At 36.7% G+C, this 24,779-nt stretch overlaps 1 protein-coding gene across 6 annotated transcripts in view; it reads left to right on the top strand.

The window, feature by feature from the left end:
* si:dkey-178k16.1 (band 4.1-like protein 1) overlaps positions 1-24,779 on the top strand; it is a 140,043-nt gene that overhangs the window by 102,130 nt on the left and 13,134 nt on the right. For 3 of the 6 annotated variants that reach the window (XM_056448787.1, XM_056448785.1, XM_056448782.1), the window contains exons 5-12: positions 2,278-2,320; positions 2,416-2,491; positions 7,434-7,652; positions 16,216-16,303; positions 19,540-19,692; positions 20,736-20,833; positions 22,783-22,958; positions 24,554-24,750. In XM_056448787.1, coding sequence (XP_056304762.1) covers positions 2,278-2,320; positions 2,416-2,491; positions 7,434-7,652; positions 16,216-16,303; positions 19,540-19,692; positions 20,736-20,833; positions 22,783-22,958; positions 24,554-24,750 — 1,050 coding nt within the window. Of the gene's footprint in view, positions 1-2,277; positions 2,321-2,415; positions 2,492-7,433; positions 7,653-16,215; positions 16,304-19,539; positions 19,705-20,735; positions 20,834-22,782; positions 22,959-24,553; positions 24,751-24,779 lie in introns of all 6 variants that reach the window. The other 3 variants (XM_056448783.1, XM_056448786.1, XM_056448784.1) reach the window with 1 other exon arrangement.

Below are 24,779 nucleotides of genomic sequence, written 5' to 3'. Positions count from 1 at the left end.
TGCTGGCTATTTTGACATTTTGACACAACAGACACGCTCTTTAGAAGAGTTTATGGTAGAAGGAAGAACAGATTTCAGCAGCGTGGCTGTTTCTCACCAAGAAAAATTTAATCAATTTATCAATTTAATATAGGCTCAATCTTAGATTAATTAAACCAACTTTGCACTGTATTATTTTTTTCTTTCACATTACTTTAAACATAATTTCATACCTGCACATTTGCATTTCATCTTTTAGAATATTATACACAATAGATAAAGCATATGCAACTGGATCAGTCTCAAAAATAATACATTTACAAAATGAAATTCATACATGCACAGCAAAATTCACATTTACAAAATTCTAATTGTAAATTTGTAAACACAATTAGTGAATTCATCAGTAAAAATTATTAATATTTTCAACAAAATAACTGGATTTGCGTATTTATGAATCATGTTTTGAATTTTCGAATTGGATTTGCGTATTTAAGAATCGTGTTTTGAATTTACGAATTGGATTTGTGCATTTTCGAATTATGTTTTGAATTTATGAATTGGATTTGTGTATTTTTAAATCGTGCTTTGAATTACGAATTGGATTTGTGTGTTTATGAAGCGTGTTTTGAATCTACAAATTGGATTTGTGTCATTTGGAATCGTGTTTTGAATTTACGTATTAGATTTGTATTTTTCTAATCAGGTTTTGAATTTACAAATTAGATTTTGTGAATGTGAATTTTGTTGTGGATCTATGAATTGTATTTTGTAAATAATTTTTGAGACTGATCTGGCTCCATAAAAGCATAGTAGACATAGATGAATGTAATGAAATTTTATATAGCACATTTTTTGTGTATGACCATACACCCAAAACGCTTTACAATCATGATGGGGGTCTCTCCACACCACCACCATGAAGGCCAAAGTATCTTCTTTTCAATACCTAAATTGTGTTTGATGGGGTCAAAAACTATTATCATTTTAAGTATCATTATACAGGTGTGAATCTCAAAAGCGGGAGTGCTGGCTAGCAGGTTATTTGATTTTGTTACAAGCTCAGAAAAAAAAATCATATTTAAATTATATTAATTTGCCTATATATCAATATTCAATTCAATTCATATTCAAATTCAAATATAAAGAGTTACCGGTATCACCCACAAGTTTTATATTGGTGCATCCCTAATAGCTGCTGTAGATGAACTTATTGACTGCTAATTTTATTAGCCTGATTTAGTCACATTTAAACATCCAAAGCAATCTTACAGTTTCCCTCATTTGTAGCTAGGCAACAGGGGATGTTGGCCAATATGCATGATCTCGTTTTAACAAGAGCCTCCTTATGTTTCCCATCTATTCCCACTACTACGACCTCTTGTTATAAAAATACAGCATTACTGGCTTTGCCGCGCACATAAATGGCTTGAGATAATGTGGTTATTAAGGAGCTCTCAGAGCCCTTGTTACTGGGACTGTTCGAGGAAGGATTTGATTGATGGAAATGCTCCGAGGAGCTACCCAGTCCTAGTTTAGCCCCAAGGACCCTGCCTGCACCACCACAGCCATCGTAGTCTAGTTCCACTTAGCTCTTTTTCCCAGCTGAGGCTCTCGCGCCTGCTGCTGTGATCAGTGGGATTGTTCCCGGGCCAACAAATCTGATCAAACTGCAGTTAGAAAGGTGAACGATTTCCGTTGGAAAAACCACATGTATCAAGCATGGGAAGCGAGGCCTGTGGAGAGTGTGAGGTATTTCGTAGACACTTCTACAGGCAGATCCAGGAACAAAAGCGGGACAGTTTTCAAATGTAATGGAGACGATTTATGCTACGGCATGAAGACATTTGCAGGCCGGATGGGTGTAAAAAAATAACCAGGCTGTCAGTGGAAATTTCTTTGGGTTAACTTGTCAGCGCAGAAGAAGAGGGTAATTTCTGAGACAATTTGACTTCGGCTTTAGCATTTTACATGTATCAGTGGTCATTTATGAATGCTGGTACTGAGAGATGTGAAGAAGGCCGTTCTTTTCATGTCCTCTGGACCGAGGTGAGCTGGCATTAAACGTTTTTGTGTGTCACCAGGCTTTGGATGACCTTACTGGAGTGCGGTGTGCCGGAGATGACATTTATCTACTCTTTTAGTGCTCCTGTGGCTGTAGAATATTAATGCACTGACCATTTTATAGAATATGTATGAGGTGATTGCTCCTGCCGTGGAGGAGATGGTGCTGAAACTGCGGCATTTGCTTATCACAGTGCCCTGCTTGATAGAGAATTTCTTGTTCTCGTTTTTTAGAATTGGCTCGATCCTTCAAAAGAAATCAAGAAACAAATCCGTGGTAAGTGTCGGAAAATACCAACCTACAGGACTTTGACTTTGTAACCTTGGCTGCCTGAATCTGTTGAATGCGAGTTTGTGTTTGATTGTTTTTAGTGGGTCCTTGGCATTTCTCCTTTGCTGTCAAGTTCTATCCTCCTGATCCGTCTCAGCTGATTGAAGACATCACACGGTGAGTGCACTGTTCAAACTTGTTAAAGATGAAATGTGTAATTTCTGTGCCACTAGCATCGCCACATGTCAGTGCAAAAATAAAGATGGTATTAAAATAGGTCTGCTGAATACGCCCACTGTCTGCCATTGGGCAGCAAAAGAGATAGTACCTCCCACACCTAATGCAATTGGTTGAGTCAGTGTTGCTGTGCTACGCCTTAGTTGCGAACTGCATATTAATTTAATTAAAATTCAATTGTTTTAATAAATATTCATGTGACTGCAAAGGACAATTAATTTTACTACTACTATAATGGTTTGTAAAATATACATACCTGTCAACAATAAGGGAGATGCCCACCATAATAAGGGATACCCCCCCACCAAAAAAAAAAAAAATCCCCAAATGACTAAATATGTTCATCTGGAGCTGTTTTTAGTAAATAAACAGTTAAACAGTCAGTAATATGTTTTATTAATATTAATTATTCACAAAAGAAAAAATAAATAGTATACATTAGCAGCAAATTAATCAGCAAACAGTTTAGCTTATGAAAATTAATAGCTATTATAAAGAAATAGAATTAAAAATAACACTGTAAAAAATAAATCCGTAAAATTTATGGTTAAAAACCGGCAGCTGTGGTTGCCAGTATTTCATTGTTAATAATACAGTACAAACCGTAATAGTAATTTCTCATTTTAACAGTAAACTACTGTATTTCATTAATTTATAGAGGTTATATGTCTGTATTTTGAATTAGTGACATCTACACATCTTTTGTTACACAGATTACGTTAACACAGCCATTTGCAGCCGGTGTTGAGAAAGTTACATAATGAATCAATCCTCATCACAATCAACTTTTCCCACAAGCAGAAAAGTGTATCACTGTAAAGAAGCCGCTCAGTGTCATTCACACAGCTACTAAACACCAGTATTGTAACACGAATAAAATTAAAGTCATGAAATAAACATTGTTTATCAACATTAGATGTAGCATAAATCTCTAATGTACATAACTGATGGGGAAACAACTAAAAGATCCATAGTACTGTCAACAAAAAGCATAAAAAGGGTTGTGCCATACAGGGAATTCTGGGAAAGTCAATTTACGGTTATTTGCCATATTTAAGGAAACATACTGTTAACCAGGTTTCGTATTTTTACTGTAGCAGTTACAGTTGTTTTCCCGTTGAAATCACGAGCATTTTTACAGTGTATCAAATCTCATTAACCTTTTCTTCACTGTATAATGTTAACACATTCTGATTAAAGAGCAGCGAATGAATCTCTCATTTCGATTTTTTGTTTGATTATATTAAATAACAGAGATGTCACTTTAAAAATGCACATATCTATATTTAAAATGAAAGCATTCGACTGCTTTCCTAACTTTTTGTACTCATTTAAGACAAAACTAGTTGTGTTTAAAAAAAAGCAACCAAGATCGACATCTTTGGATGTTATTATTATTATTAATTATGCGTATATGTCTGTTCAAACACGCACCCAAAACCCAGACTTTCACTTCAAATCGTGTAAACATAATCCGTTTAGGAAACAGCATCTATCTATCCGTATGGAGCGCGTCAGCTGACAGTCACGAACCACTATATGACTGTTTTGGTTCTGGTAATGAAAAGGAAAGGGAATCATGCCGCTTTTATATTTATTTCAAAGTGTTTTCATGCCTAAATAAAACAAAAGCACAAAACAGACTCACATTTAAGAGCAAGGGGCGGCCCCTGGTGGTTCGGCAGTATGGGTTGCATATAGGGAAAATACCTTTACGGGTTGATAGCGGGATAGAATTGTAAAATACGGGAGAATCCTGAGAAAAACGGAAGGGTTGACAGGTATGAAAATATATCTACAACCTACAAATGCAGCAAAAAGTCATGCTGTAGAATAATTTATCGGTTGTCCTTAGTGGAATGTTAAAAAGAGTATTAATGTTTTATTTCCATGTTTAATCATTTATGTTCACACTTCGTGATCACTTAGGATTTCTGTTCTACACAAAATATAATGCTGCATAATAGCTTATACTATATGAAAAGATGGTATTAAGGGGGATGATGATATTGATTCCTGTCCCACATAATACAAGACAAATAACCAATGAATGGATCATTATTGCAATAATAATACTAATTATAATAAAATTGGGGCCGTCATGGTGGTGCAGTGAGTAGCACGATCGCCTCACAGCAAGAAGATCGCTAGTTCGAGCCTCGGCTGTGTCAGTTGGCATTTCTGTGTGGAGTTTTCATGTACTCCCTGTGTTCGCATGGGTTTTCTCCAGGTGCTCTGGTTTCTCCCACAGTCCAAATACATGAGCTATAGGTGAATCGAATAAACTAAATTGGCTATAGCGTATGAGTGTGAATACAAGAGTGTAGGGGTGTTTCCCAGTGATGGGTTGCGGCTGGAAGGGCATCCGCTGCGTAAAACATATGCTGGATAAGTTGGCGGTTCATTCCACTGTGGCAACCTCTGATTAATAAAGGGAATAAGCCGAAAAGAATATGAATGAATGATAATAAAATTACCCTAAATTGAATTTTAAAGTCTTCATATTAATAAATATTCATAAAAACATTCATATTTTATTTACATGGTAAAATATTTATGCATATCACATATTAAACTACACTAACGCTTTTTAATATTTTCAGAAGGTTGTGTTCTACACAAAATGCAGTGTTATATATTAACACTAAGACAGTTCACCCAGACATTAATTTTCTATTATTATTTAGATTCTCTCTCCACTTTTTTGTTGCTGATAAGCATTCCTCTGTTGAAAACAAAAGAAGATATTTTGAAGAATGTTGGAAACTAGTAGCAATTGACTTCCATAGTAGCATTGCTCCTACAATGGAAGTCAATGGCAACCAGTTCCCATCATTCTTCAAAATAACTTCTTTTGTGTTTAACAGAAAAAAAGGAACTTATGAAGGTCTATAATCACTTGATGTTGAGTAAATATTTTGGGTAAACTGTCCCTTGAGTCCTATCAGTGCACAGCCAGATTATGCACATAATATTGTTTTTATTTATTTTTTTTATTATTTTTATTATTTTATTTATTATTTTTAGTTCTATATGTCTGCAGTCTGATATGTTCTGAGTTTTGTAAATGCATGAGGTTATTTAAAATTCCGTCCTCAAACTTTTTCTCCCGGTTGATCCAGGTGGTTCTTTCCCTTAGTTTAACATAGTTGTGTTTTATGAAAGCAAATTCCATCTACCTTGGTCTTTATTATAATAAAAAATGCTAATACCCTTCGATAATACCTTTGATAGTTTCAAGTCATTCATTTTTCTTTGGCTTAGTCCCTTTATTCATCAGAGTTCACCACAGTGAAATGAACTTATCCAGCATATGTTTTACACAGCGGATGCCCTTCCAGCCGCATTCCATCACTGGGAAATATTCATACACTCTCACATTCACTACGACCAATTTAGTTTATTCAGTTCACATATAGTGGATGTGTTTGGACTGTGGGGGAAACCGCAGCCCCTGGAGGAAACCCATGCCAACAAGGAGAGAACATGCAAACTCCACATAGAAATGCCACAGAAATTACTCAGCCAGGACTTGAACCAGTTACCTTCTTGCTAGAGATGTCCCGATCAGGTTTTTTTGCCCTCGAGTCTGAATAATTTGATTTTGAGTATCTACCGATACCAAAACCTGATCCGATACTTCTATAATACATAAAAAAAGAATAAAGAAGAGAGAAAAAACAGATCCAGGATATTCCTTATTTTTTATTTAATTCACCTTATTTCAACATTCAACAACTCTTATAACAAAGATAGCACTAACAGTGAATTAAAAAAAAAATATATAAAAATAAACAGCAATCCAAAGTTTACATATCTCACAGTTTGCTATGGAAATGTTGTTGTCATCAACTTTATAATACCTCCAGCCTGCTACAGAATACCTACTGCAGACACGCTCGCACTTTCCGCTTTAAGCTGTTTCCATGTTCTACTTTGCCGGCGTTTAACCAAGAGCGTCTCTGCAACAAAGTGATGTCATGCCACACACGTTGTTGTTTCTGTGTGAAGTCAAGAAAGAGGTCTAACTCTGTGCCAAAGCATAACTATAGATGTGTTAAAAAATAATGAGAATATATACAGTTGAAGTCAGAATTATTAGTCCCCCTTTGAATTGTTTTAAATTTTTTAAATATTTTCTAAATGATGTTTACCAGAGCAAGGAAATTTTCACAGTATGTCTGATAATATTTTTTCTTCTGGAGATAGTCGTATTTGTTTTATTTCAGCTAGGATAAAAGCATTTTTATATTTTTAAAAAGCCATTTTAAGGTCAATATTATTAGCCCCTTTTAGCTATATATTTTTTGATAGTCTACAGAACAAACTATCGTTATACAATAACTTGCCTAATTACACTAACCTGCCTAGTTAACCTAATTAACCTAGTTAAGCCTTTAAATGTCACTTTAAGCTGTATAGAAGTGTCTTAAAAATATCTAGTCAAATATTATTTACTGTCATCATGGCAAAGATAAAATAAATCAGTTATTAGAAATGAGTTATTAAAACTATTATGCTTAGAAATGTGTTGAGAAAATCTTCTCTCTGTTAAACAGAAATTGGGAAAAAAAATAATCAGGGGGGCTAATAATTTAGGGGGGCTAATAATTCTGACTTCAACTGTATATATATATATATGTATATATGTATATATATATATATATATATATATATATATATATATATATATATATATATATATATATATATATATATATATATATATAAATATATATTTTTTAAATTCTGATCGAGGGGTAACGTCCGATTTCCAATCATGTGATCTTGTCACCTTGTCGCTCAGTTTAAATTATTATTATTATTATTTTTTTACCTGTGTTTTGGTTAATTTGTTGCATATGTGTGTGTGCATGGACAGGTATTACCTGTGTCTGCAGCTGAGGGAGGACATTCTGTCAGGTCGCTTGCCCTGCTCGTTCGTCACTCATGCTCTACTGGGCTCATACGCCATTCAGGCTGAGCTGGGAGACTATGACCCTGAGGAACACGGGCCAGACTACATCAACGAGTTCCGCTTTGCCCCCAATCAGACCCGCGAGCTGGAGGAGCGGGTGATGGAGCTGCACCGCACCTACAGGTTATAGGAGTGCACACACAAAACACAGCAGGAGTTACCAGCGCTGTCAATTAATTAACAATTACACTCATATTACTCACATGATATGCTAATTAATTAAATTAAACCCAATTAATCATATTAATCAGTGTTTGCTGAGTCCCACGCATGAAGATACCCTGAATACATTACATTATATAAGAGACAATTAAAGCATTGAAAATACTGAAGTTAAAGGGATGATGCTATTTTTTTTAACACATTTTCTTTTACATTATTGTTGCACCTCTTTTCCTAGTCAGTCTCAGTTCTGGTTTCTACAAAGTCCCTCATTCTGAAAAGATCAGACTGGCCAGCTGGCCCAGCATGTTGTGATTGGCTGAACACAACAGTGAGTCAGAAATGTAATGACCATTATCATAGTTGTGGAATTCAGCTTCCAAGACATTAAAACCAATTATAAAAACAGCCAATAACATTGTTGGTGTTAAAATTTTAGTTCAAGCGCTTTCAGTGGCATAGCAGTCGGGAAAGCAGGGGGAAGTTGAGATTGTTCATTTCGAGAATTTTCTTGAATGACAATTAACACTAATAAACCAATTATTAACTAACTGATATATTGTTCAACTTGATTAAATAAACTATAAAATGCTATAATCCATTAAGGCACCTGCATGAAATGTTTCACTTTTAAAAAAATTGTAAGGATTGAAGCTTATGCTGCTATTCTGGACCAATAATCGAAAACAGAAAGCAGTTAAATCAATTACTTATCTGACTCCATTAAAGTTGTTATTATCATTGATAAAGAGAAAGAATCTCAACGCAAGGCAAAATTGTTTATAAAGGTACATGTTTAAATACACAGACAGTAGAATGAAACAAACCAACATACTATATAAAGAAACTTAGCTGTAACAAATGAACTGCTGTGTAATAAAGACAATTCACAAATACACAAATCCATTTAGTAAGTTCAAAACATGATTCATAAACACAAAAATCCAATTTGTGAATTCAAAACATGCTTTATAAACACATAAATCCAATTCATACATTTAAAACACGATTTGAAAATACACAAATCCAATTTGTAAACTCAAAACATGATTCATAAACACAAATTTATTTCCTAAATTCAAAACACAGTTTATAAACACACAAATCCAATTTGTGAATTCAAAACACGGTTCATGAACACAAATCCAATTCATAAATTTAAAACACGATTCATATACATACAAATACAATTCATAAATTTAAAACACGATTCATATACATACAAATACAATTCATAAATTTAAAACACGATTCATATACATACAAATACAATTCATAAATTTAAAACACGATTCATATACATACAAATACAATTCATAAATTTAAAACACGATTCATATACATACAAATACAATTCATAAATTTAAAACACGAGTCATATACATACAAATACAATTCATAAATTTAAAACATGAGTCATATACATACAAATACAATTCATAAATTTAAAACATGAGTCATATACATACAAATACAATTCATAAATTTAAAACACGATTCATATACATACAAATACAATTCATAAATTTAAAACACGAGTCATATACATACAAATACAATTCATAAATTTAAAACATGAGTCATATACATACAAATACAATTCATAAATGTAAAACATGAGTCATATACATACAAATACAATTCATAAATGTAAAACATGAGTCATATACATACAAATACAATTCATAAATGTAAAACATGAGTCATATACATACAAATACAATTCATAAATGTAAAACATGAGTCATATACATACAAATACAATTCATAAATTTAAAACATGAGTCATATACATACAAATACAATTCATAAATGTAAAACATGAGTCATATACATACAAATACAATTCATAAATTTAAAACATGAGTCATATACACACAAATCCAATTTGTAAATTCAAAACAAGATTCAAAAATATGCAACTCCAATTCATTTGTTGAAAATTTTAATGATTTTTACTGGTGAATTCATGAATTGTGTTTACAAATTGGATTTTGTGAATGTGAATTGTGCTGTGCATGTATGAATTTCATTTTGTAAACGTATTATTGTTGAGACTGATCTGGCTCCATATTCTCCCAGATCAACAGTTACCTTTCCTTCTTATACCCTGAGCAAAGCATTGTCAAACACGAGTGAAATACCAACCCCCAAAACCAGATAAACATGAAAGCAAAGTTGAGGAGATAAAGTGGGGGAGAAGAACATTAACATGGTCTCCTCAGACCATGACTCAACAATAGTTAATAGATAGTATATTGAAATACATTGATATCTCTACTGGGTACATCACTACCATGTTAAAGTCATAATCTGTCGAATGACAGCAAACATGATAAAGTTATATGAAAGAAGATCACGAGCAAATTAATCGTGTACGGTGAAAAGCACATGATTACTATAAGCAAATGGCAGAGATGTGTATTGGAGCTGTGAGGAACTCTGCCACACCAGGAGGACCAATCTTGTGCTTGGAACGTCTCATTAGTCCTTCATTAGCATAGAAGGAATAGCATATAATATTTTCTTAGCTTTTAAAATCATACCAAACAAATAATTAAAATAAGAAAATTGTGACAAACTGCACATCAAAGCTCATCCTATTTGCTCTGTCTTTCTCTCGTAATAAAGGCAAACTTTTTTATTAAACAAAGTGTAATATTCACAGTTCTGAATGTCTTGTTCTTATCCATATGACCAAAAGTAAAAAAAAATGCCTCTTTTGAACTGTTTTGCTGTTAATGGAAATATCATTCATTGTGCTGGTAGGTTTCAGTTTCACTTTGATTCTTTTAAATCAAGTCATTTGACCACATTGAGCCAGGACAGGCTTTACAAACATGCTATACTTAGCACTAAAAGCCAGTGATTTTTGCACAAAAAAAGCTTTAATTATAAAATGCTTTTTGAATTTGGTCACAAGCTTTAATGGGTAATTTAAATGTGAAAAAGGCAAGATTTCGTTGTATTATCATTGGTATACATTAAAAAGAAATGTTATAGCAGTCAAATCTTTTAATCAAAAAAAAATTTAGTAGGCTGTACAGTATGACATGGCACTTGTATGTGCAGTTTATCTTTTGCAGGAGGACTAGGCAGTTTGCAATATGCCACTGAGCCCATTGATACAAAAAATAAAGAATATAGAAGATTTTTTTCTTTTTTTGCTCAGGGAATAGATTAGGAGGGTTAGGGAGATAATTACACCAGCTAGGAACAGCGAATGAGAATTTTTGTAAATAGGTAGACTTGTAAGAGCATGTGAAGGTTGTAGTATGCAGAGCCTGTGGCTGTTTGTAAGCAAACATCAAAGCTTTAAACTTGATGTGAACTGCAGCTGGTAGCCAGTGCAGGGAGATGAAGGGAAGTGTGACATGTCTCTTAAATTGTTTGAAGACCATCATCACGATGAATGACCAGCGAACAAAGTGTTGCAAGAAGTATGCAATGACAATGGCCTGGATAAGTTGTGAAGAAAAGGTTGCCAAGCTGAGTGGTAGATGATGATCTGTTATCGATCTGTGTCTGTGTTTAAACTATGTGTCACCAATGTGGGATCAGGGGAAAAAAAAGAATCTGTGTAACAATGTTTTTTTAGTAATGTAGTCTAAATAGAAAACAGTAGTGGACCAAGACCTGTTCTCTGGGAAACCCCATTGGTTAGTGGATTAGTTTTTGATATCTCACCCCTCCTGATAAGGGTTAGGGTCAAAGTCCTTTTAAGCCAAGTCATTTCACTCGGCGGCCATCTTTGAAATGCTTCTCAGACAGTATGCTTGGGCATTTTGTCTGAATGGGGAAACATCAGATTAACTAAAATGGCTTGCCAAGCTTTCGATTGCCTACATTACATATTTGGAGTCACCAATAAAATCAACTGTCTCATAAGTTTAGTTTCTAAACGTCTAAATCAAACAAAATCTGCATATTTTCAGGTTGCCCAAGCTAATGCGCATGTGCACTCGAAAGAAACGAGATTACAACACCAACCTCAATTATGGCTGTTCTACACATTATCGTCCACTGATTAGTGATCGTCTGGTTGCACTGGTCTTCTGAAGTAACCCACAACTTGATCTTGATAGCAAATCTCCTCCAGAAATGACAGCAACTCAATGTTTGTGGGTGTTTGAGTAGTTGCTTTCATGTGATGTGGTTTGACAGGACATACTGTACCTCGCGTTCATTTCATACACATTACAAAACCAAAAAACTTTTGTTTTCGAGTGCATTTCACTCAAAAACACAGATATTAAGCTTTATGTGGATATATTTCTTATTTCTGTGAAGCAAGTATTTGCAGAGATTTAAGTGTGTTTGTTGACCACCAACTATTGTAAAAGCACACATCTGATCCGAGCTTCTACCCAGTCAGTCTATAGTGATCGCTGATTGGCTCCTGTACTAGTAGGCGGGGCTTCATTCGCCATATTGACAGTTACACTTTTCTCCATTCAAAATTATACGAGTGACACGTCTTGTGTATTCTATATTCATAGTTAGGGTTTATAGAAAAAGACATTAATCTTTTCATACATGGTGTATACATTAATTGGATGAAAGATCATCATCTTCAGCTTAACCTCGTGAAAACGGAAATGCTTGAAGTTTCTGCCAACCCGACTCTACACCATAACTTTTCAATCCAGATGTATGGGGCAACCATTACTGCATCCAAAATGGTAAAAAGCCTTGGAGTAACGATTGATGACCAACTAAACTTCTCTGACCACATTTCTAGAACTGTTCGATCTTGCAGATTCGCACTCTATAACATCAGAAAGGTCCGATCCTTCCTATCTGAACATACAGCTCAACTCATTGTTCAAGCTCTTGTTCTCTCCAAACTTGGATTAATGTAACTCTCTACTAGCCGGGCTTCCAGCTAATTCTATCAAACCTCTTCAGCTGCTTCAGAACGCAGCAGCACGAGTGGTCTTTGATTAACCCAAAAGAACACGTCACTCCGCTACTCACCCATTTGCACTGGCTGCCAGTTGCTGCTCGCATCAAAATTCAAAGCTCTGATGTTTGCTTACAAAGCGACCTCTGGCTTCGCTCCTTCTTATCTGCTCTCACTTCTGCAGATTTATGTGCCCTCCAGAAACTTGCGTTCTGTGAATGAACGTCGCCTCGTTGTTCCATGCCTAAGAGGGAAGAAATCACTTTACCGAACTCTCGCATTCAATCTGCCCAGTTGGTGGAATGAACTCCCTAATTGCATCAGAACGGCAGAGTCACTTGCTGTCTTCAAGAAACGACTAAAAACTCAACTGTTTAGTCTCCACTTTCCTTCCTAATATGTAACTGCCTCTCTGGCTATATCACTAACTGTATTCTCTCTCTCAAAAAAAATAAATAAATAAATAAAATAAAATAAAAAAATAAAAACACATTACTAATGCTTTGCTTCTTAGACTTTACACACCTGAAACTTGCCTATAGCACTTATTCACTGTTGCTCTTATAGTTGTGTAAATTGCTTCCTTGTCCTCATTTGTAAGTCGCTTTGGATAAAAGCGTCTGCTAATTGACTAAATGTAAATGTAAATGTAATTGTTAAAAAGATGGACTATTTCAACACAAACGTCATGATTTTGCCAAGTACGATGCAATCCTGGATCAACATCTATGTTGATCCTGGAACATTATTTTTGTTTGAAAATTGTAATCCATAACTACTCCCTACCCCTAAACTCAACTATAACTGTAAATGATTCCCAAAACCAGAGACGAATAATAATAACAATAATGTGAAAGTTTATTTAACGTAAACGGTAAACATTTCCCTTAATTTTGATTGGCTGATTGGAATGTTGTTCCAGGATCAACATTGATGTTAATCCAGGAACATGCCCTGTTTGGGGAAATCAGGTTGGTGATTTAAACATACTGCAGAAAAAATTATCAAAAATTTCTCAGACACGGCAGCTTTGTACCACTGATGTCAATTGGAGCCAGAGTCTATACTCTAGTAATCAGTAATCATGAAGTTCTTTTAAAACTCTTGAAAAAAACATCTTAAAAAATAGAGGTGTAATTTGACTCATTTATACAGAGAAGGTCATCCATCTACCAGAGGATAATCAAAATGTTGTTTTCACTTTTCAGGATGTCCCATAGCTGAATATTAAAACTAATTTAGCACAAATAGTAGCTTTATAACTGATGTTACGTAAACTGGGCTGTGGGGCACAAAATAAAACCCTGCATTTGATAATTCAGTAGCAGACACTACAAATAATCATATTTATTCCAGATTTATTCCATATTTATAACCAGGTTGTTCGTGAATGGTTAGAATTGCTTGTTCAATCCTTTTTTCAGAAGGCTAAACTATGTTGTTTGTGTATTTGCTTCAAAATTCATAGAATCTCCACAACATGCATTTCTTTTAGATAATTACACACACACGCACGCACGCACGCACACACACACACACACACACACACACACACACACACACACACACACACACACACACACACACACACACACACACACACTAAAACAACAACATAAAGGTCCTGTGAAGTGCTTTGATATGTGCATTTTTATTAGATATTTGATATAATTTCAACAATTTAGGACATAGTGTAGCTCCTTCTCTGTTTTGTTTTTTCACAGCTCTGCCAGCAAGAGTGGTTGAACTCAATCAAATGAAAAGCAAATGACAAGCGCCTTGAAGGGGGCGGGGCATGCCAGATACTATAGAGCATCTGATTGGTCAAGATAAGATCAGAAAATAAATTGAGGTGATGTGAATAAAACCATTGGTCTGCTTAGGCAGAAGTGACAAAACAACAACACAAATTTTGTCACTCTTTTGGCGCACACTAGCTTATGGATATCTTAAAGGGCACCTATGGTGAAAAATCAAGCTGTTTGGACAGACGTGTGTAGGTATAGTGTATAGACATATTGGAGTGATATACACCCAGTACTTTTTTTTTTCAATTTAGCAACATAAAAACGGTGGACCAATTGGAGCGGTTTTGAGACCGACCGTAACTTGATGTAAGAGTGCGGTCCCCCCCGCCCACCAATATTGATTGACTGGTGTGCATTACCATATCCTCAGTTTGTTGTTTCATGTCCGCCATTTTCAGCGTGTGAGTCAAAGCGATGTTACCAAAGAAACACCCTTGCTCTATTTTTAGATGTAAGGCTCATTGGGCTCAACACAAGAGCCTTCATCGTCTTCCTGCAAATGAGCAACAGAGATTTTACTTTTAGCGGCCATTTGCGTTGAACACGCAGTGAATGCAGCGTATCAAGATTGGGGCCCTTAAAAACAGCTGATCAACCGAGTCTTTCAGCACTCTCTCCGAAAACACTCGATTGATCTCGGCTTGCGGGTCAACATTCACCACATGATCGCTCTCATCAGCGCCATTGTTTGTAACTTTAGGTGGGTTTGCAAACATGTGTACTTTTCATTGCGTCTTCCTTAAACTTCAACCATTTGTATTTCCTGCGGTCACAGAAGCTCCCTGTCATCTCAACTAGGTGCAGCTGTTTGTTCCGTGTAGAAACACAGTGTTGAGAGGCCTTTACGATTAATTACCCGTGACGAATTAAAGCACGCTTAATAGTGAAACCGGTTAATCATTACATCGCTATACGGATGACGCATGCATTGCTACATAGCGGCTGTAAAACTATACAAAGACACAAATGATTTTGTAACTACAACTCTGGCACATTCTGGCACATTAGGAATATTGATTCGTCAACAGTACTCTCTGCTTGGTCTGTATCCGAGACCTACATGTACGGCTGAATGCTGGTCCTCTTACTCATGTTGCTTCTCTCTGTCTGCCTGTCTGTTGCCATACACAATGCGGGGGAGCTCTTGGCTCCGCCCCCTTGTTAAGTTGGGCGGGAAGTCGAAACTAATTTCCATGTGAAGCAACACGCCCCTAAAACAACGCCCTGTTTACACACCCACAAAAGGACACTTTTTAACACATTATAATAAAACAATCTGAATTGTGTCTTGAACTGAACCTAAACTGGAACACTCAGAAGAACCATAATATTAATATGAAATCTTAAAAAAGAGGTAAAATAGGTGCCCTTTAAAAACTACAATACTGATACTAACATCTAAAAATCTTTTTTAATTTCATGGGACCTTTAAAAAGGATGACATGAACGCTTTATTATACTGTTTTATATCTTCACCCTATTCAGATAAATAAAAAACCTTTTCAGCTAAGTCAGTCTGATATATCTGAACTTATTTAAAAATATAAATGACCAAATTTAAATGGCTCTGAAGGTAAGAAAATTCCTTATTTAATTACAGATCAAGGGACAAGATTAATTACTCTATTTTTTGTCGCTTAATAATAAAGAATATAGACTGCATGATAAATCGCACTAACATTAAATTGGCAGCTATAGTAATGACTGATACTGTTTGCAAGCAGCATAAGCAATCACATATTCAGCTGTGAATGACACATTTTCATATTAGCCACTCTTGAATTATGATTTCCTCAAAATAATGTGTTCTCAGGGGTATGAGTCCTGCAGAGGCTGAAATCAACTTCCTGGAGAACGCCAAGAAACTCTCCATGTATGGCGTTGATCTCCATCATGCTAAGGTATGACGCTGTGAGTTTTGCTTAGAAGTTATCGCTAGAAATGCCATCTGTCTTATTTCAGCCTGAACTCAAGAGGAAAATTAAAAGTGCAGTAGGAGATTGTCTTCAGAAACATTTTTTTTTTTGTGCTGGTTGAAAGTCTCTTCACGTTCCAATAGTAATGATTAAAGTAAATGATCTCTATATATAGTAACGATAGTAACGATTAAATTAAGTTATCTATATATATAGTAACGATAGTAACGATTAAAGTAAATGATCTAAAGATATTTATGTGTATTTTTATATTCTGAGTAAGACATAAAACTAAAAATGTTTTAATCTAATTAAATATTGTTAGGCTGACAGTTCATATAATAAATATAAATTCTCATAAGTAGCCCAAACTGTCTTTCAGCAGATTTGTACCACTGCGCATCACTTCACGCAGATCTGTTGCGCATTATGTGCACATGAGGCAATCACAGTCGCTGTAAAATCAAAGGCTGAATCAAAACTTTGTAAAATCCTGAATCAATATCAGTTACTTTTGCACACTGGAGGAAGGACGACACCATGGCTGAAGTGTTTCTTGTAGACAGGTAATGTCATGTTTTAAAACTCTTTTTTTGTTCAGCTGCTGAAATCTTCCGGTGAAAGCTTGATGGTACAATTTTCAATTGCATGAGGGACATTTTACAGCATCGATAATAGATTTTTAAATTTAGTTTAACCACAAAACATCAGTAAATAGCGCTATTCCGCCTAGTCTGCTTTACTGAGGTAAAGTTGGTTTTATATTCACATTGGTTCATTTTTAAACAATGACAACCTGTGATGCGTTCTCTATATTGTTTACCATGCTACTTTGAATATTCGCTCTGAAGTATGGTTTAGTAATAAGTGTAATTCCTGCACACCGCAGACCAACTACTAACTACATTTGTAGCTGGCGAATGACATGAACTAGTGGGTTGTCTGCTGTCATCTTTAAGGTGCACACAATCATGTTTCAGGAGGCGCGGCTTTAGACGGCAGGGGAGGGACTGTGTTTCAAAGATATTATGCTAAATGGCATTTTGGCAGATCACCTACTGCACCTTTAACTCTTTCAAGTTTTGCCAGTTTAGTGGATAATTCACACGAACTCAAATGATTTTATGTTGTACGAAAATGTGCGATTTTTAAAAAGGTGGTTTGGCACCAAACCCTACACCTAAACCCAACTGTCATTTGTGGATAAGCAAATCTTACAAAATTTTACAAATTAGATCGTACAAATTCAGCGACTAAATCAAATAGTTACTAACTGCCATGAGATCATGTTGCTTATTTTTATTCAAAGGCCATTTTAAGTTGAATGCATAAGAATTTGGCATCAGCTGCTCCCTTCCTTTTTTGAAATACAAAACCCAAGTATTATTTTATAACAATTTTTTTATTTACATAATGAATTGAAGTATCACATGTTCACGCTAAATATCTTGTTTTTTGTACTCAATAAAATGTCCATTTGGTTAATATTTTACAGCATGTGGTTCAATCACTGCAAATTGAATTCTGGTGTGGTCTGAATGAAATCTGAATACAACCACATAAACACATCTAAACTGACCAAAACTAAAAATAAAGTCAAAAGGTGTGACCATAAAAATGACAATGTATGTTTTTTTTTTTGTCTTGACAAGGGAGCTATGTTTCCCAGTACAGAAATTTCTTTTGTATTACAGTCATATCATCCAACAGCCCAGTTACTCACTGAAGCTAAGCAGGGCTGAGCCTGATTAGTACCTGGTTGGGAGACCACATGGGACACTATGTACTCACACTATGTACAGTTGCCTTGAACCGGGCCGAAGCACGCTTGCCCCCCCTCCCGTCTCCCCCAATGGCCCGCACTCACATTACATTCGAGCTTGAGCACGCTTACATCATCGATGATGTGCTGTTCAGTAAGCGTATTCGCTCAGTACAGTGGAGATTTCTTTAGTTTAGTTCTTTAGTCTTTTAGTCATTTGGGATGCAGTGACACACAGTCAAATATTTCGTAGAAGAGATCAGCCACTTTTGACACTGATAAACAATCATAAAATCCTGGCGCTGCAGGAATTATGAGATTTACTAAAGGCACAGGTATCATGCAGTGAGAGGTTTGCATCTTTAATAATCTACGACAGTTTGCGTTCATTGAACAGTAAGAATGATTAATAAATCCATATGATACAGTACCGTAAAAGTCACGTCTCATCTTCAGTTTCGGGCTTAGGCGCGCTTTGCACTCATGCTACAAGCGTACCGCGCTTGAGCCCAAGTGAACCTATGGCACACCTCTTCCAACCAGACCAGGGCCGGCCAACTGAACCATGCCTGAGTCCGATTCAGAGCACTCACACTTCTCAAACGATCCGGGAAACGGGCCTGGGCATGGTTTGGATAGCATAGTGTGAGTAAACCCTTAGTGAGGCCAGTAGGGGGTGCTCAATCTATGTTATGTGTGAGTCCTAATGCCTGAGTAAAGTGAAGAGGGCACCATACTGTCAGCGAGCGCCGTCTTTTGGATGAGACACTAAACCGAGGTCCTGTGTGGTCTTTAAAAATCCAATAGAACTTCTCGCAAAAAGAGAGTGTTCTGGCCAAATTCCCTCCATCGGCCCTTACCCATCATGGCCTCCCAATCATTCCCATCCACCGAATTGGCTGTATCACTGTCTCTACTCCATCTGTAGCTGGTGTGTGGTGAGCACAGTCACCGTTGTCCTGTGGCTGCCACTGCATCATCCAAGTGGATGTTGCACACTGGTGGTGATGTGGAGAGACCCCCCTCATGATTGTGAAGCGCTTTGGGTGTTTGGCCATACACAAAAAAATGCTCTATATAAATACACATTACATATTACTTCTACTACCAAGTGACATACAAATGTGCATCAAAATACCTTTGATTTTTACATAAGCATTTTTGGCAAATTAGAAGATATTCATGTCAATATTTTCTTTTAAGTATTTTCTCCTGGCTGTTAAAGGCAGATAGGCCTATTTATTTTACATGATGATGTTTATTTCAATTCCATTATTTGGACATAAGATTGTTTTCCCTGCGGTCCATGACCCCATTAGAACAGGCCTGTCATCCATTGTTTTTCATCTCCCTTAGGATAAAATTCTAAAATCATCTCTTGTTTGGAGACAGTCTGAAACCGAAATGTGACATAAAGTAAGCATCTGAATTGGTTTGTTTGTTTGTATGTGTTTCAAAGGACTCTGAAGGTATCGACATCATGCTGGGGGTTTGTGCCAGTGGCCTCTTGATCTACAGAGACAGGCTGCGCATCAACCGATTCGCCTGGCCCAAGATCCTCAAAATTTCCTACAAGAGAAGCAACTTTTACATCAAAATCCGACCTGGAGAGGTAGAGAAAAAGGTCTTTTGAGATTTTCCAGGTTTTTCCTTGTTAGACTTCGCTTTTAGATGCATGTTCAAGAATGAGCAAGATAAGGATGTCGTTTAGAGACTAATGCTGTGGGCGAGAAAAATGGGCGGATAATCTGCATGATGTGGTTTTATTAGGAAAGAATAGAACATTTTTCCGAGCATTTGAAATCACTATTGAGGCTTCCAAATTACCCTGTGCTCTGAAGACTGATGTGGGTGTTCTTCTACTGCTTTGCGCAAAAAGAAAGGAAATATTTTTAAGCACTTTTCTAATTACGCCACTTAAAAAAAAAATGCCTTTAATTGTGTCTCAACAAACACTAGTTATATTGTTTGAAGTTCTGCTCTTTAGTGTTTGCTAGCTTGCTGAATGTGGAATGGATGAGGGTTTTAAAACATTAGGCTGAGCTGTGAAAATTTTTTGCCTAGTGGGCAGAGAGAGAGAGAAAGAAGCAGAAAATGAGTCGAGATGGGGTTAGGAGAGAATTCAATCCAGAGAAAGGGGGAAAAAGACAAAATAAGTTGCAGAGGTCTTTATTAAGTGTTAAGGATTCTGCAGGCTGCATTTAAGGGGCTATTTTCTGTGATTTTTCTCTCACAATAGAATCCTCGTCTTTGTGTATCAAAAAAAAGCATGGCATTTCTTTGACTCTCTTGGTTATTTTTGAGGGTCAGTTATGAATTCTTGACAATATCTCAATGCCTTTATTTATGACGCTTCACTTTTCAGCATCTTATCAACACAGGCTCCCTTCTGTGGACCTTGAGCTTTTAGATATTAATATTTGCTCTCATTCTTATGCCTTTTCTCTGCAGCATTCTTTTGAAATTCTGCTTTCGTTCTGTTTGGATAAATAAAGGCATGCCGAATTGTGCCCTGTCGGTTGATTTGAGCTTTAGCAGCACACAGATTTTACACCTTGTCAAATTTCCTGTCAAGTAACACGTTACCACTCTGCTTTCCCTTCACACCCCCCCACTTCCTCCCCATCACATGCCCACACTCCCCTGCACCCCCAGTACGAGCAGTTTGAGAGCACCATTGGCTTCAAGCTGCCCAACCACCGTGCCTCTAAGCGCTTGTGGAAGGTCTGCATTGAACACCACACATTTTTCAGGTAGGAGCTCACTGTCCTGCAACCACTACCACAACACTGCACTTTTATTTATTTATTTTTTTACATTTGAGAATGCCTCTTGTTTTGTACCTTCAGTGACAGTTGGAATCTCCACTTGCATTCTGTATTAGCTGGTAATATTGTGTCTGAACACTTTAAAGTCTTGGTCTGGATCTGGAGTTTGGTTATTTCAATTTCCTTGAGATAAACTAGTAAAACTTGGCATGGGAAAGATACATTATAAATGAAATATTATATAAAAACATATCTGGATAAACAAAAAGCTAAAAGCAGAATTGACATGGTATTGCTTTTCCATGCTGCAGGCAACTGCTGGACTCAAAGGAGCTAAAGAATGATGCTTGTTTTCAGTTTTGCTTTTAAACAGGGTTAAACTGTTTTTGTTGGATTTTGTTAAAGTGATAGTTCACACCCATAAATTAAAAGTCTGTCAAAATGTACACACCCTCCACATGTTCCAAACCAGTTGGTGTTTCTTTATTTTTGACCAACACAAAACATTTGATTTCCAAAGTACAATTTTTCCTACAATTGATATCAGTAGCTACTGGTTATGAACATTTATCTTTAGCAAGACTGTAAAAGTGAACATATGCTACCTGAGAAAAGTCGTGTCGCATATCCAAGTTTTAGGAACAACAAATAATAACTTGACTTTTAGTTGATCATTCGGTATCAGAAGTGGATTATGAAAAGCAATATGAAAAACAAAGGCATCAGGATTATACTTATTATACTGATCATGCCTCCTATGAGCTTGGAGGACTGGATCTATACATGCCTGCAATGACTCAAATAACTTATTAATAAAGTCATCTAGAATGGCAAAGAAAGCATTCTTGCAGGACTCCCAGAGTTCATCAAGATACTTTGGAGTCATCTTCAATGCCTCGTCCTTCCTCTTACCCCAGACATGCTAAACAATGTTCTTGTCTGGTGACCGGGCTGGCCATACCAGGAGCACCTTGACCTTCTTTGCTTACAGGAAGATTGATGTGGATCTAGACAAACGTCTTGATACCTCAGGCTGTTGATGCTGCCATCCACTCTGCAGATCTCTCACACACCCCATACTGAATTTAACCCAAAACCATGATTTTTCCTTCACCAAACTTGACTGATTGAATCTTGGGTCCATGCGGGTTTAAGTAGGTTTTAAGCAGTATTTGTGATGATTGGGATGCAGTTCAACAGATGATTCATTAGAAAAATATACCTTCTGCCACTTTTCCAAATGATCAACTAGAAATTATTATTTGTTGATCTTGCAACTTACAATTTTTTTCCAAATGTCTCCACTTTTAGAATAGCTTGTTTGATTTTTTTTATTTCACAGGACAAAAAAAGATGTATATGGATTAATATAAACATACTTTGCTCTTTTCTTTTTTCCATCTCATTAAAATTGGTGACTTGATTCTCGGAGTAACAGATCTTGATCTGGATCTGGGCCTACTCTTAATCCTAGGGGGATGTAGAGTTGGTTTGGGGTATTAAGAGATTGAGTACTGGTTTTGATTCCAACTTCTTTCATTGATGCCAATAAAAATATCTTACAGATTGGACTCTGACTTAGACACTGGACCTGCGCCAAATGGCACAGTTCACATGTATTTGTTTGTCCTGTGGGCTTACAATAGCTGCTGTGTGTGCATATCTGTCCGCAACACCATAGGGTGTCCCATTCATCAACTTGACTTCCAGAAGGATGTTTTCAAAGAACCTCTTTGTGGTCGCTATGCACCCTCCATGTGCACTTCTGCCAAGACCACAAGCCTTCACAGCATACTTCTAGCTAGTCTTCAAAACCCCATTATTTCACTGCAGTGTAAGAGGAAGATGTGAGGGTTTAGGGTGCCATTTGGGACAAGGCCATTCTGACATGTTACATATTTTAGCTTAACATTATTTCTGTTCTTCTCTCATAGGTTGGTCTCTCCTGAGCCTCCCCCAAAAGGTTTTCTTGTGATTGGCTCAAAGTTCCGCTATAGTGGGCGAACCCAAGCCCAGAGCCGACAGGCTAGTGCTTTGATTGATAGGCCAGCTCCTCAATTTGAACGATCCATAAGTAGGAGGTACCTGTTGTCCCGCAGCATAGACGGAGGTAGGTTTTCTCTAATACCATGTCCATCTCAAAGTGTAATAATTTACCAAAAACATGCACTAGTACAAATTTTGATAACAATTAATAAATACAGTATGTAGTGTTAAAAGATTTGCCTCAGAATGCATTTACCAAGTCAATGCTTTCACATTCTACCAATAATATATATTTTAATGCTATTTAATACAAGCTTTCCAAAATAAACAAAATTTGATGGAAAGCATTGAACTGAGACTTAATTTACCTCCATCTTGATTTACTAACTCTAAAAGCTGCATGATGAACTAATATGTAAAGAACATCTAGTGTTTCAGTAGAAAACAGAACATGTAGAATCAACAAGAGAACATTATTTCCAGTGCCTACATTAGATTTGTCCAAGATCCTAGATTTGTGGTGTTGAGGTGCAGTTACATTTACTATTGCTCACAGAAATTTCACAACCAATAAGTCAAGTTTATTTATAAACTAATTTAGAGAGGATAACATGCTTATGATTGATCCTGGCTGGACTCACATTAAATAATACATGATCTCCAATCAGATGATTGAATCAGATAATGAATCACTATAAATAACCATAGTTTTCATACCACGGTCATCTTCGTCTTGACGAATCCACCATCTCCCCCTAATCCTCCCTTTTTTTAAACTAGATTGGGTAGCACGGCGACCCACTGGTTAGCACTGTTGCCTCACAGCAAAAGCATAGCTGATTCCGGTCCTTGCCTGGCCAGTTGGCATTTCTGTGCAGAGTTTGCATGTTCTCCCCGTGTTCGCGTGGGATTTTTTGAGTTCCCCGGGTTCCTATCAGAGTCCAGAGAAATGCATCACAAGTAAACTGACTAAACCAAATTGGCACTATAATCAAGTTCCTAGCCAACAACATTTTTCCTCATAAAGCAATTCATAATCAATCACAAATAAGCAGGGGAATTCTTGAGATATACCTGAGCTCAATCTCCCCTCTTGCCCTACAAATGAGAGGGAGCCCACGGCTCAAGGATCTTTTGAGTTCAGGGTTCTCTTCTGGGACAGCATGTCAAACTAGCTTATAATCAATCATCAGCTAAGTGTGAACTCTTAAATGTCTAGCTGTTTCAACTGGATTACTGTGGGTGCAACTGGGAGTTTCATGTGACAACACAAAAAAAAATCCGCATGCAGGTTTCACTTGTCAGACTCACAGGTGAGTATTGAAAACGGACGATAGGCAATTGACCTTTTTCAAAATTTGGCCAACGTTGTGCTTAATTGACATTTTTTGGATGCAAAGTATGTTTGTCAGGTCATTTAGATCAGTTTAGGGGAGCAGGGGAGGAATGTGTACCTGTAAGTAAGGTGTCTACCCAGCTTCGGATGATGGCTCTACATCAGGTGTGTCAAAATTTCTTCATGAAGTGCCAAATCCCTGCAGAGTTTAGTTCCAACCCTGCTTAAACACACTTACCAGTTGGTTTCAAACAAACTTGAAGGACTCAATTTAGTTTGATCAGGTCTGTTTAATTAAAGCTAAACTGTGCAGAGCTTTGGCCCTCCAGGACCTGAGTTTGACATCTGTGCTCTACATGGTTGCTGCTTTTCATTTCTTTTAGAGTCTGCTTTAGGGGACACCATGGACCGACTCTCTCAGCACACCTCCAGTGAGCCTGTGCCTAGTCTTCCTAGAGATGAGCTGGACCAGGACTACCTGGAACCCAGTCTAGATCCGGACCTGGACCAAGATCATGAACAAGCTGAAGAACAGCGGCAGGAGAGTGACTCCACTCCCACTAAAACTGTGGAGCTCAAGGTTCTGTGCACAAAGTGGTGTTTAATGTC

Source organism: Danio aesculapii, chromosome 23, assembly GCF_903798145.1.
Source record: "Danio aesculapii chromosome 23, fDanAes4.1, whole genome shotgun sequence".
NCBI lineage: Eukaryota > Metazoa > Chordata > Actinopteri > Cypriniformes > Danionidae > Danio > Danio aesculapii.
The sequence above is the reverse complement of the archived record's forward strand: the minus strand, read 5'-3'. Positions and strand labels throughout refer to the sequence as shown.